Source organism: Cicer arietinum, chromosome 4 (genome assembly GCF_000331145.2).
Source record: "Cicer arietinum cultivar CDC Frontier isolate Library 1 chromosome 4, Cicar.CDCFrontier_v2.0, whole genome shotgun sequence".
NCBI lineage: Eukaryota > Viridiplantae > Streptophyta > Magnoliopsida > Fabales > Fabaceae > Cicer > Cicer arietinum.
The window spans coordinates 3,157,936-3,176,179 of NC_021163.2; the positions used below are offsets into that span (position 1 = coordinate 3,157,936).

General features: G+C 32.4%; 3 protein-coding genes across 4 annotated transcripts in view; all 3 read right to left on the minus strand.

Moving 5' to 3' along the window:
- Positions 1-331, minus strand: part of LOC101504250 (uncharacterized) — a 9,256-nt gene extending 8,925 nt beyond the window's left edge. Inside the window, exon 1 of one of the 2 annotated variants that reach the window (XM_004495310.4) lies at positions 161-331. The gene's annotated coding sequence lies outside the window, so the exon portion shown is untranslated. Of the gene's footprint in view, positions 1-7 lie in introns of both variants that reach the window. The other variant, XM_004495309.4, reaches the window with a different exon arrangement.
- A 1,204-nt stretch (positions 332-1,535) lies between these two features.
- On the minus strand, positions 1,536-9,253 carry LOC101505006 (serine/threonine protein phosphatase 2A regulatory subunit B''beta-like). Its single transcript, XM_004495312.4, has 13 exons — positions 8,570-9,253; positions 7,508-7,750; positions 7,258-7,363; positions 7,044-7,143; positions 5,787-5,892; positions 5,546-5,636; positions 5,151-5,292; positions 4,222-4,369; positions 3,628-3,737; positions 2,602-2,758; positions 2,386-2,511; positions 2,133-2,284; positions 1,536-1,886 (listed from the first exon to the last, which is right to left on the minus strand). The coding sequence occupies exons 1-12, from the start codon at positions 8,717-8,719 to the stop codon at positions 2,144-2,146; spliced, it is 1,620 nt and encodes a 539-aa protein (XP_004495369.1). The 5' UTR covers positions 8,720-9,253; the 3' UTR covers positions 1,536-1,886; positions 2,133-2,143.
- A 696-nt stretch (positions 9,254-9,949) lies between these two features.
- Positions 9,950-16,520, minus strand: LOC101505321 (casein kinase 1-like protein 10). The gene is made up of 14 exons (XM_004495313.4): positions 15,753-16,520; positions 15,619-15,659; positions 14,394-14,463; positions 14,120-14,268; positions 13,940-14,035; positions 12,766-12,836; positions 12,171-12,232; positions 12,001-12,064; positions 11,841-11,925; positions 11,536-11,662; positions 11,386-11,459; positions 11,215-11,278; positions 10,806-10,939; positions 9,950-10,704 (listed from the first exon to the last, which is right to left on the minus strand). The coding sequence occupies exons 1-14, from the start codon at positions 15,829-15,831 to the stop codon at positions 10,426-10,428; spliced, it is 1,395 nt and encodes a 464-aa protein (XP_004495370.1). The 5' UTR covers positions 15,832-16,520; the 3' UTR covers positions 9,950-10,425.
- Between the last annotated feature and the right edge of the window lie 1,724 nt (positions 16,521-18,244).

Here is an 18,244-nt window from a genome sequence, read left to right on the forward strand (position 1 = left end):
TGAAAACCTGATTAAGGTTGAGCTTAGCTATTAAGTATGTATGTATTAATATGAAAGTGATGAAAGGAAAACAAGAGATGTAATGTAAAATAAAAAAAATAAAAAAGTAAGGAGCATTTAAGGAAAGCAGTTGAATTAAGGAAGAGGAAGAGAAGGTAACTTTGAACGAGATCAAGGAAAGTTAGGTAGAATGAAATTGATAATGAGTGGAACCGAATTGAAAAGTAATAATAATAATAATAATAAAAGAGAGAAATGAGGATTGTAAAAGGAAGAAGAAAGTGATGATTGTGATTGAAATAGAAAGATGAGAGGATTTGAAAGAGCCAATAGGAATGGTAATGCGGATTGAATAATGAGAGGGTTAAGAAAAAAGGAAAAGTAAAAAGGAAACAATACCAGAATTAATTGAATCAAAATTGAAAAGTAAAGCGTGTCATTCTCAGAACACAACACAACAAAAATGTTAGATTATATTTTATTTTCTTCACTCCGGTCCCATCTCAATATTATCTTCAATTTTTTTATAATTTTTTTGTGGAAATTTTATTTGATTTGATAATACACATTACTTGCATTTTGTTTACAATTCGGCTAAATCGGCCGGCACAACAGTTTGAATCTCTATAAATAAAGGAACTTCGCATTTGTAAGGATTTTTTTTTACAAACATAAAAAAGATTTAGAGCATTTCTTTCTCTATTGTGTTGTTAATATATAAATTCATCCTTGAAATTGTGAAATTGGGTCAAAATAATTTTTTATTTTATAAATTAACAAATTTATTTATAAAATTATAACATGTTAAATAAACATATAGTTTGTATACATGGATTCCACATTAATATTACATCACTAAAAATTTGTGTCACGCTAAATTCATGTAATTCTAAGTACACTCATCTTGAAATTTAAACACATTACATTTTTTTTACACTACAAATCTTTTATGCAATTTATGATGTGACATTAATTTGAGATTTTTAATGTGTCGCGTTATAGCTCTAATAGTAGAAGTTAATGGGAGTATACTATTTTGACAAGACGCATTGCAATATTGGGGATGAACTTGCCATTTTGTAAAATTTAGAGATTATTTCAAAAGATGCACACAATTTCGAGTATATCAATTTGTCTAAGATAACGAAGTTTCAACTTGCTGATTTTGCATCTTTTATCATCCTCCTGCAAGCTAGAGCTTTCATACATGTCATACCTATTACCTATCTTAGATGGTAAGGAATGAAAGCTGTAGGCAGTGTGAATGTCAAATTTACTGTCACAATGTAAAGGAACCACAGTACTTCAAGCGGAGTATATGAAAAAGATATGAAGAAATCCAACTCTGTAGACTAACAAGTGACGACAACATGTTAAAATTGTTTGAATAAAATTAAATAGACAACTAACGTGTAATGCTTTCAAATTCTCAAAAACTTAATTTAGTCATCTTTTTTAAATTTCATAATGTGATCAGAGTTAATTCCATGATATTGCATTTGCTCTTTCACTATCTAACAAACTAAAGAAACACATTGAAAATTTAATACAATTAATTGACATAAATTCTGTAAAAAGAACCACAAAAACAACCAAAACTCATCAGGGATAAACCAAAAACCCTCCAGTTTTTTTACAGAAATTAAATTCGATATGGATTACTGTAAAAAAAGTATATTAACAAGAACAATAAATCTGCACCAGCTCGTACCCTGTAGCTATTCTCAATTTCTTACTAAACAATTTTCATGGGAACCTCTCCAGAGCACAATATTAGGCATCTACCTCCAAAGACCAATACCTCTCCAAATGCATACTGCTCCCATATTGTTCAAGTGGTAGAGTGTGAAGATTCTTAAAAAGCACAACTTTAGCCTTTGATTCACCTACATTAATAATATCCATTTAGGTAGTGCAAGAAATACAACATATTTATTGTTATGTAAGAATAAGATATAGAGTTTAATGGAGTTGCATTGTCAGTGTAAAATATTTGATGTCGACACCCAATGAGAACTCATCATATTGCCAAATAAGCCTACATTGTAACTGTATTTCAAAAGTAACTGCAAAATACTCTAGGTATGTCTCATTTTCTCAAAAATATATGTGGCAAACACTACTCAACCTACCTAATTTAAAGTCAGAAAGGGGCCTCAAGTGATTCTTCCCAGACATCTCCACTGGCATTTGACATATCTTCGCCATCTTCTTCCATAGAAAGCCTAATATACTCTCTGTGTGCAAAGCGGTCCCATTCTGTCATACTTGGATCCTCACGTTCCTGGACAACAAAGTGCCCTCCTTGTCATTACAAATTTGACAACAAATATTGCTAAAAGGCTTCACATTGATAGTGAAATAGGATCTAAAACTTGCTTCTACCTGACGAATGAGAAATGGATCGCGAGTTTCAAATGCGATAAACTTGTTGAGATTGAAAAGAATGTTGAAAACATTTCCAGAAAGTTTGCTGTTTTTCACATCTCGTAGTGTGATATATCCTTCATTCTGTAAACATAGGACGGTTACCATGTGCTATAATGCAGAGGAATAAAACAGAAACAACCAAAGACACAAGGACATGAATAAAGGAGAGACCTCTGGTCCGATCATATCAACAATCTGACATAGTATATCTTCGAAAAGCACTGGCTCTTGGGCCATACATTCCATCCGATGCAACTGCTCCTCGTAAAAGAACAGCATTTCATTTGGTGTCAACACTCCATTTCCATCCAAATCAATGCATTTAAACCTACAACGATTTAGGGGAAAAAATCTTTTTAAAACTCAATTTAATTTAAAGGTCAAGGAAGAGTTTGACAGTGGAACCTCAAGGAACGAAGGTCAAATCATCTTCATTCAACCTTAAAATATTATTTCGAATAAAAAGGAAAATTAAAGAAAGAAATTGACCAGTTAAAACTCAAAAGTCTTACCAGGTTTTGACTCAGTTTTCACTGGATTTGGAATTAACTGGTTTTTTTTGTTAAATAGACCATACACTTAAACGGTAGCTGGTTCAAACCCTACTAACCATCTAATCTAGTCCAGTTTTGAAAGCAGTGCTCCAATTATTATCAAACATAGACTGCGTTAATTAGAAAGGGCCAGCAGGCTTATGATTTATACAAATGACAGGGAATCGGTCTTCAACGCTACATTATTATTATTGTTACTACTATTGTTGTTGTTGCTGTTGTTAGAATATAAGAAAGTATATTTAATATCTTTACAATATTATCTCCAAATATTAGCTTCAGTAAAACTTAGTTACTATCATGGTTTGTTTCTTGATTTCCCTATTGATTTAGGATTAAGAGTCATGTATCCCAATAAATTGGGGCTGGTGTTTAGAATTTTGTATCAAGTTAGTATCAAATCATTATCAATCATATTTTGCACTAATTATATTTTTTCTTATTCTTATCATTACTCCATCTAAAACCCCATAACTTCAACAATTATTATAAGAAGTTTTAGTAGAATAATTGTGTATAAATCAAATGGTTAAAAAAATAACTTGCTTTCTTTTATTTTCCAAGTTGCCATATATCAGTCAAGACGTACGATTTTCTATGCTGCTAAAAGATCTCCAGTATTTGAGAAGGCTAGGGAGTATACCAGTATTCCAGACTAGGTTCAGATGACTTATCTTCCTCTGCAAGTATGAAATGAACAAAATCTTCATAGTTCATTTTCCCTTCAACTTTACTGCTAAATTTTCGCGGAACCTGTCTCAGTTTTAGCATAAGACAAAAGAAATTTAAAATATGAAATTCATTTGATTGATTGAGGAATCAGTTCTCCTGCTCAGGAATTTGAATAGATTTGCAAACTAAATTCCACGTTTAAAATTCAAAATGAACGGAACACATTTTGTTTTCATTTGCTTTATTATCCTTAGAATGTGCAAAAGGTAGATAAACTACTACGGAAAACTTATCAGCTTCAATAATTAAAACTAAAATCAAATCATATATATTCAACCAATTTTGAGAGGATTTCTAAATAATCACAACATAAAGCAAAAGGATTCCGAATCAGTTCAATTTATATCTTAAAACATTCCAAATAAAGAATTTTATTCATAAATCAAATCAATTCCTAAAATTTATTGTTCCAAACACACACAGAAAATGCAGTACGAGCCCCCCATAGCCATACACAGTAAAGCTAAACTTGGAGCGCTAACAAAGATGAAAAATACCAACAGACCTGGGAAAAAATTCGATCAACAATCCGATATGTAAGAGAATGGTTCCCATATTTAATAAGGTTCTCTCTGTCAATGAAAAAGTCGTGATCCGTGTCGAGCTCCCAAAATTTGCAGTAAATGACATAAAAATGCTCATATGAGAAGTACCTGAATAATGTAGCAAACATAAATAAGCAATGAAATTCAAACTATGTAGAGATGACTAAGCTGGAAACGAAAATCAATCATGGGCTTGCACATCTTTGGAATCAAGTGACTCATGACTGAACATAGAGATAGCACAAAATATAGAAGCATAATAACATTGATATGGACTGGATCCGTGTAAGAGAACTTACTAACTTAGTGATTCTGTTCAGTTAGTTATTCAGTTAGAATAACAGCTGTCAAGTAGATAGATTTATATAACCTTAAGTTATTTACATGTAATGCATTCAGATCTAGCGAACAGAGAAAACACAATAACAGTTCATCAGATTCAGACTTCTAAGGATCTCCATTTTCTCTTTTCATTTTCTAAAATTTCCATCATTTTCTCTTGTATCCTTGAATTCTATTACTGTTGCTTAATTAGAGGCATAAGCCAAGGCAATTGATTCTATTAGGATGGTTAGATATGTTTGTACAGTTCCTACAACTTTTAGAAGAAATTGAGGCATGACCCAAAGGCAATGGGTTGAAGGGGAGCCCAGTAGATTCAAGTCAACGAATCAGTCTCTACTCTCTAGTAAATGCAAGGTAAATCCCACTAAAGGACCGTAATGGATCTGACCCTTCCTGGACCCTGTTATGGTGGGAGCTCTATAGAACCGCATGGCCTTTTTTTTAAAAAGCCAAACAAGGCAATGAGCAAGGACAACAATGGAATGCTTTTAAAAAAATATATATATAATTGCTTTTTCAGACATTTTGAGCTAAAAGCCTTTACCTCAGAACTTTGTTAATATCCTCTTCTTCATCTACATGCAGCATGGCATCAATTAGGTTCCCACGTTTCAACTCCCGCAGGGTAAGTCGGCCATTTCCTGATCTATTGATGTAGTAAAATATTCTATGTATGACAGTCTCAGCTGTTTCAACACACACAAAAAGAAGCAGTGAGAAATATCCCAGGAACTTTTTTGAAAACATGAAATACATGCGATGTAGAAAAAGAAAGATAGAATATGATAATCTTGTCAAACACTCTGCATTCTAGCATGCCCACCTCGAAAGAGAAGAGTGAAAAAGAAAAGAAAAAACTAAGTAATTATATCTTTCTTAAAGTAAAGAGACTTAAAACAGAAACAAAAATATTAATCTAAATAATATGATCATGCATACCATATCTTTCCTGAAATTCAGGCGTGCTATGCAAAAACTCCAATCCAGGATGAGAGGACAATAGTTCCCTCATGATGGGTTTGAAATCATCCTACATGAAAAATAGAAAACGTAAACGCAATTCTAATTCTAATATACAGCATTTGAGCAAGCCCTAAATAATTCATGTTGAAACTTGAGAGATAACAAACAGCAAAATACTTGGGAGTAAGAGTATGACAGCTTATAAAACAATGCAAACCTGTACAAGGTATGTTCGATGTGGCTGCTTCAGTATGGTAAATATTTGTGTTGGTAAATCCAAAGATAACATGTTGCCTCGAATCCAATAGTCAATAAATTGATCCCTAAAATATATGTGAAACGGGAGGGGCATCAGTCCAACAAAGACCAAAATGTTGTACGAGAACAAATTCATACGATTCTAGTTACGATCTTGTTACCCTCTCGAGAGATTGTGTAAGCTCAGGAGAGGTTAGCAATATCGCAACTAGGATCTTACGATCCTCCCTAAATAATTACCTAGGGTTGAGAGGGAATAGCAAGAACGTAAAATGTAAGATCGAAACCAGGATCCTAAGATCCTACCAAATTGAATTGAATATATTGTTATGTTTAAGGTTTGCTAAAATACTTTATAAATGAAGTTATGGAAAATAAAAAATATTAATATTTGGAATTAAATGGTCAATGCTCCATTCAAATGTTGATCTTGCCTCTACCAAATAAAGCATCCCATTACTGTAAAACAAAAGCTACCAAATACCATATTCATACAAATAAATAATATATAACATGAAAAATTATGAGTTGGGCCCAAATAGTGAATAGCCCAATAGCACTCTTTCAAGACAGAAACAGCCTAGTAAAGATTTCTTTTCTCCCTCAGCCATCACCACCATCAACACAAGTACTTCACAGTAGAGGTCACAAATCACAACTAAGTGGCGGCAGAAAGGTAAACAGAGCAGCAGCAGGAACAGAACGGGAGAAGAAAAACAAAAACGAGACGCGACCCAAAAACAACCTACGACTGTGACGACATAGGATCGCGGTTTCACCAGTTTTGCGATTTAAATCGCGATTTAAACAACACTGATTGTAAAGCCAGTTAAAGAGTCCTCCAAAATAATTCTGAAATCACCACCCACAAAATAGTCAAATCAACAATCAGGATAGTATTTTCTCTGGGTTATGGGTTGATCTAAGGTTAAGATCCTTTTCTTTCCTTCAAGGAAAAGGATGGAAATATTAGAAAATTAAAGTACATTAAGCAGTTGCAAACCCTATGGAGCATAACTTATTCAGCTAGAGAGTAAACACTTTTCAACTGCATATTTTATCTGCAAACATATGGCAGCCCTATTTTCCTTATATATCAAATGTAAAAGAAACAACATACATAAAAAAAGGGCTAAATCTAATAAAAATTCATAAAGCTTCGTCTGATGCAATGATGATCTATTTAAATGGAATAGTCTAATAAAAAGTTTGGTACCTTGTTATGGTTCCTGTAAAATTGACATCAATCTTTTTGAAAAGAGCAGAGGAGAAAAATGAGGGGAGTTTGCATATCTCTTTCGTGACAGACTTGAATTCTGAAATTAAAATACAAGTTTATAACAAAAGTTGAAAAAAGAACTAGTATTTCCCCAGAATAGTGTCGTAATTGAGAAATAGAACCAAAAAGCTCAGACATATCATGTTCTCACCAAGTAATTGAAGACCATCCAAATGACCATAATATCGATTATCAATTTGGAAGATGAAATGCTCTTTCATTTCATTTGGAGGTGGACGACCATTTTTGAAGTAAAACTGCAAACATTCAAAGTAATGCTAATAAACTTTAATACAAGGAATTAATCCTTTCTAGGCATAACCAAAAAAATTTTGAGGAAAGAGAACAAATAATTCGTTGAGAAAATGATTTCAATAATTAGTCAACACAATGATCAATACCTGAGGAATGATCTCCCTTACAGGTTCACGGACTACTTTTAGTGGAGAACCTAATGAAGAAGGGCTAGATCTCTGTTTCGTGGTCCGTGGGGAACCAGATGAGCTGCGTGGTGAAAGTGGTGGTGTACTCCCAGTAGGAAATAAGGAAGGTAACGCGTTGATTGAAAGAGCATTTGTATTTGTTGAGTTCTCAAGTGCACTAAACGGAACTCCAGCCTTTGCGTCAGCAAGCAATGACTTAATCTGTGTTAAGAATGCATCAATGAAAAAATGAACATTGAAGGAAATATACATAAAATACAGATATACAAATTAAACAAACAAGCAAGCAAAAAGAAGTGGCAGTGCTTTAGTAGAAGGCAATTTGGAAATAGATTAAAACATATCTAGTCCTAGCACAGCATGATTTGGGAACTCAACAGCCTTATTAATAAATTTACACTATTCATGAGACAGCTTATACCACTTATACAGCAATTTAAGGTTTTACAACAACCATTTAATGCACCTATCCTTTTCTGCTATCAAATGATTCTCACAGAATATTTATTCTATGAAGTTACAAACTTAAATAACTATATATTGAGCCATATATGAATCATTTAAGCCTCTGTTAGGATTGGTGTTCAGAGGCTCTATATTCTCTCACTACTGTTCTATTGAGTTGATGCATGGAATACAACAGAATCGAAATGATAATCCATCAACAAATTTAGGCTTAAAACCAAATTACCATACTGAGGATTTTCTTTTTCTTATATAGATATAAAAGTTTTCTGTCATTAGTATTGTTTTGGTTTGTTCATTTCAAACTTAAATATCTACTTCATCAAAAAAAAAAAAAAAAACCTTAAATATCTACTGTCACAACTTTAGTTCAATTTCACTAACTGAAACCCTCCATAAAACAATAGAAAATCACTTTCAATCTGAACAAAAAGTAAAAACATATTCCACACAGCTCATTTTGCACCATCTCCATTAGTCAATTGAATAGCCAAAATCATTCAATCATAGAAAAGTATAACTGATTCAGTTGAAATCAACTATATATTCATGTACCAGGCGACAAGTATCTGGAAGTGAAAGCCACTGTGAGAATAGCTCCTCAGCAACATATGGACTCGATTTCAGTGCAAATGGAGAGACCTCTTGAAGTTGCAACATATCTGGGTCCAAAAACACCACTTTCCCAGTTTCCTCCACATCCATCACAGCACAATTTTATCTCTCATACACTTAAAAAACCCTAATTCAATCACAAATTTGCAACTCCACCAAAAACCCTAAACCCCCCACTTCTTCAAGGATCACTGTGATTCCTCAATCTATTCTTCTTCTACCAGTAGGGATAGCAAAACACAGTTACCAAGTTAGCAACTTTCAGACAAAAACAATATGGGTATCCACGAACTACGAGGAAAGAAAAAAACCAATTGGTCCTTTCGTTTCATTCGAGCACTTGAAGAAAATGAACAGGATACAGGATTGGAAATTCCAGGGAATTCGAAACCATAAAAGAAAGAAAGAAAACCCGGTTTTGCTGAGAATCAGAGAGGGAAATTTTTGAAGGGACGAGAAAATTCGAGTGTGAAATAGATGAAAAAACGAAAATGATTTAAAAATAATAATAAAGAAGAGAGAGAGAGAGAGAGAGAGAGAAAAAATTAAAACCTTGTTTGGTTTGGAGGTTTGAAAAAGAAACGAGAAAGAGGGAATGGAAATGGTAGTGAATTCGTGATGAAAGAGAAAGAAAAACAGTTGAGCGAAAGACTTGTATTTATCTGTTGTGTGTGTGCGCAATTAACAGAGTGAGTGAATGGGTAATTGCAAATTTGCAATTAACAAAGCTAAATGAAAATTCAAAAAAGCTTTCTTTCTTCAATTTGGTGGACTAATTTTGAATTTTTGTTCAGGTGGGAAAAAGATAAAATAAACAGTTTTTATTAGGTTACATTTTATGCTTTTTACTCTGAAAATAAAAAATATTTAGATGTATATGAAAATTAAATATTTAAATTTTTTATTTTTATTTTGAAATAAAAAGATGCTCAGGTAGCAATTTTATCATTCACTAAAACCTTACCTTTTGATAAAATTAGAAGTGCATGCACTTAACCTAAGAAAAAAATAAGTGACTTGGAGCGCTTTTGAATTTAATTTCTTTTTAGAATTTAATAACTTTTTTATTAAAGATGTCTGTCGTAAAATTATTTTATATTATCCTACACATAAAATAAATAAATTCAACACAAACATAGTGAAAGCACAATGTCGTAACTCCTAAGTCACTAGAAATAAGCAAAGACTAAGCATAATTGTAGCCACCTTTGCAAGGAAATCGGCATCTACATTCTTTGTTCTGTTATAAACTCAACAAGATAAAGTGGTTTTGTGAAAAGAAGTATGCCAATTAGATAGACAATGGATAAGATCTACAAATCCAAGTCAAACTGGCTAAATGCACAGCAATCTTTTTTCTTTCTCTTGTACATAATGGGAGCCAACAATTCCATTCCATCAATGTACACTACAACAACCTAGCACTCAGCCACGAAATATGGATAAAAAGGGTGCAAAATCTTTTAGAGCATTTTCTGCAAATTGCAGTTTCTTTTCCTTTTCTTCAGCAGAAACAAATAGAGAAAGTACTTATTACATGTAGCCAGCCATATATTAACATATTCCTAAAGTAACATGGTGTCTCTTCATGAACGTGTCCATCCATGCTGAAATATTCATGGAAGAACATCAGAAGAGCTATAAGAGGAGTCTGCTAAAGCTTCATGAAGAAATTTCAATGAGTTTTTAGCCTTGGATGGAAATATACAGAGTAACCAACAAGGGTAGAGACATCTCTCAAAGGAAAAGTATCAGAAGTAACAGAACCATGACCCTTGATATAAGTACAGAGTTCTTCATTTCCTTTTTCCTGTGCCAATTGACAGGAGTTCAAAGCTCCTGAGTGTATCATCACGACCCCCTCTTGTCCCAGAAGCACGAGTAAATGATGGTTTGGACTCTAAAGCTGGTTGAGTCCTCTGAGTAGTAGATAGTCGGCTACTGCTCAAGACCAGTCGGCTAGAGCGGTTTTCACTCGGTTCACCAGAGGAGTTTGGACGGCTGCTTGATAAGACGGGTCTTTTAGAAGAACTGCCATGACGAGAAGAGCTACGGGGCCTCTCAGAATCAGCTTGCTGCAAAAATTAAGCATTAGGTAACAAGCAAAGTACAAGCAGTGAACTCCATAATGAAGTTATAGGTAACCGACAAAAAACCTGATGACACATGTACTAACCACTTCTTTAGAAGATGGCACATCATCCGAAGACCTATGCCTGGAATGATCACCATGCAGACCATGCCCAGATCCATTCCTTCTTGCAAATGCCTCGACAGCACCTGAGAATCTATCCCGAATCTCTGGTCCCCCTGAAATATAAATCCATAGTTGAAGAAAGCCTATTTCAATGACTGTAGGACTGAAAACAATACACCACTTTGTCATGTACAATCTACAGACTCAATTTACTTAAACAGGTGAAAATCTTATCAGTTTTAAACTGATAGTGATGATAAATCACAGAAATAAAGAACAATAGAACTTTAAGCAATATGTAAGACAACAAAACTATTTATCGGTATGGAAGTATTTTTTTTAGAGGGAAAATGAAAAGACTCCAGATCTTGCTGCCAAAGAAGTAAACCTGAAGGCCGTTCTATTCTATCTCCTGATTGTCCTGGATTTATGACTGGTTTCCCGCTACTAGGCTGTTGAAAATGCACCAAAAACAAATTGATTAACAAAAACCTTCAGTTTTGTTAGAAATGCAATGACACCACTCTTCACGAGAAGATAATAACTATTAAGTACTCACCCTGGTTCTGGAACTGGAACCAATTTGTGGATACTTCAATATAGTCCAATCAAAGACATAATCAAACTGATAGCCTGCAAAAGAAACATTTTCAGAGCCTTAACTTTTTTTGCCGGGAAATAGTCAAATTTATACAAATCAAAATTTAACCTTCTCGGATGAATAGGTCCCGAAAGAGTTTCTTAAGATACGAATAATCAGGCTTGTCTTCAAACCGCAACGATCGGCAGTAATGGAAGTATGATGTAAATTCCAATGGATGTGACTTGCACAAAACCTGCCTCAGAAACTCATGCCATAAATTACTTGCACCATATAAAATAGGAAATTATTTATTGCACTTTAGGTAGCTAGAAATCATCCCAATTATTCTAAGGAAAAAACTTAGGTGCATATTCTATTAAACAAAGCATTCACATAAAAGCTGCTTGCTTGCAAGCAGTTCATAATAGTACCTCTATAGGAGTAAGCATTTTCTTTTCACTTATCTTGTCGTATTTTTGTTTTTTGGTGCCAGCTCTCAAACCTTGCCAAGGGAGACTGGAAAACAATTTCCCAAGTTAAAATAAAATCAGAAATAATATAATTGAAATAAGATCTTGCATTGCAATCAACCTTCCTCTCAAAAAGTACATGAGCACATAACCAAGTGATTCCAGATCATCTCTTCTGCTTTGTTCTGCGTGTATGAACATAACGAAATATATTATAACTTCACAATCACTTGAATTTGAAAATTTTAATAAAACTTATTGATTAGTAGCTACAAAAATAGTCTCACTCACCAACTCCCAGATGAGTATTAACACTTGCATACCGCGCAGTTCCAGTGAGGTTTTTGTTTTCCCTGAACAAAAGTACCAGTTATTCACAAAAGAAAAGGAGAAAAATGAGTAGGACAAAATAATACTTTATAAAATCAACGATGAATAAACAAGTGATGGCTTCAGATGATGAAACATATGGGAGGATTTTCTTGCATATGCAGGCAGCAGCTGAAGGTTCAAGTTTAGGAATATTATTTTGGATGCTGGTTCAGGTTCAAAACTATTTACACATTAGTAAAATTAAACCTGGTAGCTATCCCAAGTCCAGCAACACAGCAATCATTATGCATTCAAGACAAAGTCAAGACAACCCAGAGAATTGAAAAAACGGATATGAAGTGCCATTTTATTTTAACCTAAATGAGCTGGAAGACAGTTAAAAACATTAATTTTCGGAAATAAAATGGCAAATAAAGAAGCAAACAACATACTGGGCAGGGAACCACATGAAATAATTTTTGTAAACATCAAAAGGTAAAAAAAGGAAATATTATAAGGGACCACATACTCAAGGAATGAAGTTAAAACATGCTGCAGCAATCAAATATGGTACCTATATGGTATATGCTTATGTGTGTGAAGATCCCGATACTTTTTTGCAAGGCCATAATCAATTACGTAGACCTGCAATGTATTAAAAACAATCATCACAGAATTTCAATTATTGATATTAAACACAAGAAACTGCATCATACAGAAAAAACCAACTTAGTGTTTTGATGCATGAAACCTGTTTAACAAGTAAGCAGAAGTAAAAGATACATCAAAACTAACTTCCTTTAATTTGATTTTCATCTTAGAGACTTCTAAGTTCCTATGAGATTATTTGAGTCTGGATCTATTTTTTTTTTAACCTTCATGCTTAACTTGATTTCCAAGTATGGCTTATTATGGTCTCACCTTAAATTGACTAGGATGGTGTGTAGTCGGTTCTAACAAAATAGCAACAGGACTACAAATTTTCAATTTCATAACTTCTATAAATATTAAGAAAACATAGGCGAGTTAAGTGTAACTACAAAAGGTGGAAGTGGCAGAGTGAGCAAAAATCAAACATATGCTGAAAAGAGTACCTAAAAAGGTGAGAAATCAAAATGAAAGTAACAGAACTCAAAGAATCAAAGGCCGAGTAGCAAAAGTAGTAAAATACTTCAATTAACTGATTCCCTGTAGAAAAATATTTCCAATTGTTTTGTATGAATGACAATTCCAACTATTAAAACTACATAATATCTTAATATTTGAACCAGATGAAGGTACATGTCTGATTGGTGTAAAGCTTTTCTGCACATTTTTTTATTCTTTGACATATATATTGAGGGATTGGGAAGCTTAGTTACATTAATCTTTGTATCGCACATAGACTGATTAAATAATCCCAATAAATAGAGGGCAATTCATATAGGTTGATAGGTCATGATAAAGTATTGACGCAAAAGCAAGGTCAGCTTATTTACAGCATTCATGTTCTGAAAAGTAAATAATCTATCCTATGGATACTTCACACTGGAGATCATTAGCAATTTATTAGGAATTTACAACAACATTGAAGTCTCCATCAAATCCACTAACTTGAATGATCCAAATCCAGTAGTTTGAATGTAAGAGCGATGATCATAAACTTAATTTTAAATCACAACTGAAACTAGTTCCGAATGCAAGTGAGAAGTCGTGAAATGCCCAAGCAGAAGGCTGAATTTAAATCAATGCAGGATACGTGAAAATACCTGATTTGCTTTACGGCCTAAACCCATTAAAAAGTTGTCAGGCTTTATATCACGGTGCAGAAAACCCCGGGAGTGCATGTACTCAACTCTGTTAAGCTAAGTGAATCAAATTGATTATTAGTAAAATACAATAGCTTTCAGTTAAAAGTATTGTGTTATTGAAATTAAAGTCATACTTACTAGTTGATCTGCAAGCATCAGAACTGTTTTCAGAGAGAATTTCCTATTGCAATAGTTAAACAAGTCTTCAAGACTTGGTCCAAGGAGGTCAATTGCCATGGCATTGTAGTCACCCTCAACTCCAAACCATTTCAAATGGGGAATACCCGCTTCAAAAAAAAAAGACAAACACTCTTATTAATCAGATAAGCTCATAACTACTAATTTTAATTCATGATTGTTACTTAAACACATGAACTCATAGTGGGAAGAAAAACAAAAAAATGAAACTTACTTCCCCCTTGAAGAAGCATGTACAATTTTGACTCATAGTGAAGTTGAGGATGCTTGGTCTTCACAGGTTCCTGACAAAGGAACAGAAAGTTAAAAACAATTGGAAATATTTGAAACAGCTAAGTAACAAATTGTCCAAACACAGGTTGATTGAATAGAGAAACAAAAATCTAGATAATGTTATGCTTTACAGAAATTCAACTTTGAGACATCATCACAGAACTAGTTGTTTAAAAGGTCAAACTAATTAAAAAAGATGCTGGCCCAACAGATGTGGATTGTATACAAATAAAATCTTAGACAGCTTGTTTCCTCTGTTTTCCCCATTTGCCAATGGATACAAATATAATTCAATAATAAGTATATAATTCGATAATAATTATATAATCATATCATATAATATATTTACTTCATGCCAAGACTCTAGGTACATTATATATCATTACTGAAATGGTCTTCAATCAAACATACTATAACCATATGGTCTTTCCATTTATTCGTATGTCTCTATGCGATTTTCACAAGTGTTGTCAAATTTCCTCCACGCAATGTTAACGATGGCAGATGATGGACAATGATCGAAAGCCAAAAACCTGCCATTTAGAGCCGCCATGGCACTGCTGTCCTTCACAAATTGGGCATGACGGTTGTCAAAAATCTGCAGCTGCAATCCACCATGGCCAATATTTGACAACACTGTCGCCATGGCTTTTTAGCATGGAGATTTTGTACCAGCCGCCATAGGCTGAAACACCTATTATATCTGCCATAGTCACAGCATCGTGTTCATCTGGCAGATTTTTGCCATAATCCAATATATCTGCCATTGAAAAAATTGATTTTCACTGCTATCAGAAGTACCGTGACAAAGGAATTTATCAATCTCCTTAAAGTTTTTCATTGTCGAAATTTCCAACTCAATACTTATCCTAAAAATGCCTTTCTTCTAAAGGCAACTTCTCAGTAACACAAAGGAGCATGTACAAGAGTTGAAACTATTTCCCTAACTGAAGACCAAGACCATTAAACAAAAATATAGCTACTAACATAGCCTTATTGACATCATGACATGCCTATTGTTTCACCGAAATAACAAGAAAAATACCAATTACTTCACTTCTACAGCAATAAAACCAATATATGCACTAGTAAAAAATAAAACATAATAAAATTATAATAACTAACAATTAACATAGCACCCAATAGAAATCAATAACTACACTCACCAGCTTGACGGCCACTTCCTCTCCAGTCTGTACATTAACACCTGAAACAAAGAAAAGCATAGAAAACCAAACTATTATTCAAAGTAAACAAGGGTGCTAATGCTACCAAAACAATAGAGAAGGTGCATACATACCCAAGTAAAGCTCTCCAAATGACCCACCCCCAATCTTCCTCCCAAGCTTGAATTTTCCACCAATAACATGATCCATCATCACAAACCCAAATTCCTAATCCTTGCTAAATTACAAAAAAGCCCTCTACTACACACATCAATTGCAAAAAAAAAAAAAAATCTTTTGCCTGTTACAAGTGTCTCAACAACGATTCATCTTGATTTCCAGCACAATCTCAGATCCAAAGAGATTTAACAAACATTGAGATCCAAAAGTGTGTTGAATTACTCAAAAATTCAGACTATGCTAATGTGGATACCTAGAAAATAAAACCCCAGAACAAAATGACAGAGGAAAAAAGTGATTTTGATCAATGAAAATAGGATCAAGAAGTAGAATCTACAAAACCCTCAATTACACGCTAAATCGAAGCACAATCGCGATTATGGGGTCACTCAATGAAACTTATTCCTCTTATTCGAAGTAAACAGCTAAAATAACGAAAAGGGTTGCGACAAAAATCGGAGTAAATTTGAGTCGAAAAAGTAGAAATTAGTGTATAATAGTGAATAGTGTGGAAAATGGGAAAGTGTAGAAAGAGAAAGAAGAAGGAAATTATATATTTGGGCGGAGATGGGTATTGGATTTGGCGTTCCCTTCGGATCTGTCTTCGAGGACACGGCGTGAATTTTCTAGGAAAATTTCGGGAATCCGGGAAAAGAAAAGAAGAGAATATGATGTGAGAGGAGGAAAGGACACAAAATGGATCACTGACCAAACTACTTCACTCTCATCTCATTTTTTTATTTTTACTTTTTTCTCCCTATATAAAACGCTGTATTTAATCGTTGTAAATTTACACAAAAGTGAAACTCTGAGTTGATATGACTCTGAGTCATAATCGGCATTTGTGAGATTTTTTAGGATTTTTGTTTATATATATTTTTTATAATAAAAAACTAATAATTATATTTTATATTTATTATTTTATTTTTTTTTATTTATTAAATTTATAAAAAAACATAAGAAAAGTTGTAAAAAAATTAAAATTGTATTATTATTTTATCTATTTGTTCTTATTTTTTTCTATTAGATATATTTTGTTTTATTTTACTAATATTATTTTATTTTTAAAAAAATATTATTTTTTATTTATTAAATTAAAATTATTGTTTTTTTAAATTCAATAAAAAAATTAAAATGTAGCAAAGATGCGACCTATTATTGATGAAAAAAGATTATTTCTTCAAGTAATATAATATTTTGAAAAAAAATTATTTCTTTAAGTGATTGCATCTTATAGATGCTTTGAAGGTGAAAAAAAGTAAGTTTATATTTTTTTAATATTTTTGAGAAAGATGATATATAAATAAAAAATCTCATTTTTTATACAAAGTAAAGAATTATTCATAATCCAATTTGACTTTTCTAAATTGAATAATTTAATTTAAATGAATTAAAGTGAATAATATAATTATTGATAATCAAATGAAATTGATGACTAATTATGTGTGATTATTTTTTACTTCAAAAATTTCTGAAAATTAAAAAACAATCAATTTATTTTTAAATTACTTTTTTTTAAATTATGATAAAAAAAAACATTTTTTTTAAATTACTTTTATTGTTTTAAAAATTTTGAAATAAAATTAAAAAGACACAAAAAGAATTCATTACTTATTTTTTTTAAAATTCCTTTTCTATTTTAAGTAAATAATTTTATGTATATAAGAATTTACTTTGACTTTTTAAATTCTCTTTCTAAATTTTTTAAACAAAAAAATTATAAAATATGAAATTTTTTAAAATTTTCAGAAAAAATTGAAGTAGAAAAATGAATTTTATTTTTAAAAATTATTAAAATGGTATTATTTCATTTAAAAATAAATTTAAATTTTATACAAATATGATTTATTGTAAATGTCACAAAAATAATTTTCATACCACCCAACTAAAAAGAAGGTAAAATATCAATAATTTTAAAATTAAAATGACCAAAATTATATTAAAAAATAAAATTATCAAAATTGTAAATTTCATAAAATAAATGGACCCCAAACTTCATTTTAGAAAAAAAATATATATATATATATATTTTTTTTTTTTTTTTGCTTTCGTCTTTCCCTCACGATCCAGTGTCGCCTCCCTCGTTGTTTGCCTCTCCTTCGACTTCCCTTTTGCTCCTTCTTCCAAAATTTAGGTAATTTTGAAATGATGAATTTTGCATTTTCCCTAATTTCTAGAAGGCTCTATAATATTCTGACACATGTAACTCCACAAAAATATCAAAATCATTTAAACTAGTACTGACTTGTTCGATTTGTCTTTCCCTCACGATCCAGTGTCGCCTCCCTCGTTGTTTGCCTCTCCTTCGACTTCCCTTTTGCTCCTTCTTCCAAAATTTAGGTAATTTTGAAATGATGAATTTTGCATTTTCCCTAATTTCTAGAAGGCTCTATAATATTCTGACACATGTAACTCCACAAAAATATCAAAATCATTTAAACTAGTA

What these genes read in the sequence shown, in the direction of transcription:
- LOC101505321 (XM_004495313.4), bottom strand. Translation starts at nt 15,831, where the DNA reads ATGATGGATCATGTTATTGGTGGAAAATTCAAGCTTGGGAGGAAGATT. An exon ending in GGACCTATTCATCCGAGAAG is followed by an intron (nt 11,460 to 11,535) that starts GTTAAATTTTGA and finishes TTTCTTTTGCAG; the next exon opens with GCTATCAGTTTGATTATGTC. An exon ending in GTTCCAGTTCCAGAACCAGG is followed by an intron (nt 11,279 to 11,385) that starts GTGAGTACTTAA and finishes CATTTTCAACAG; the next exon opens with CCTAGTAGCGGGAAACCAGT.
- LOC101505006 (XM_004495312.4), bottom strand. Translation starts at nt 8,719, where the DNA reads ATGGATGTGGAGGAAACTGGGAAAGTGGTGTTTTTGGACCCAGATATG. An exon ending in TTCCAGATACTTGTCGCCTG is followed by an intron (nt 7,751 to 8,569) that starts GTACATGAATAT and finishes TTCTTAACACAG; the next exon opens with ATTAAGTCATTGCTTGCTGA. An exon ending in TGAATTTCAGGAAAGATATG is followed by an intron (nt 5,293 to 5,545) that starts GTATGCATGATC and finishes GTGTTGAAACAG; the next exon opens with CTGAGACTGTCATACATAGA.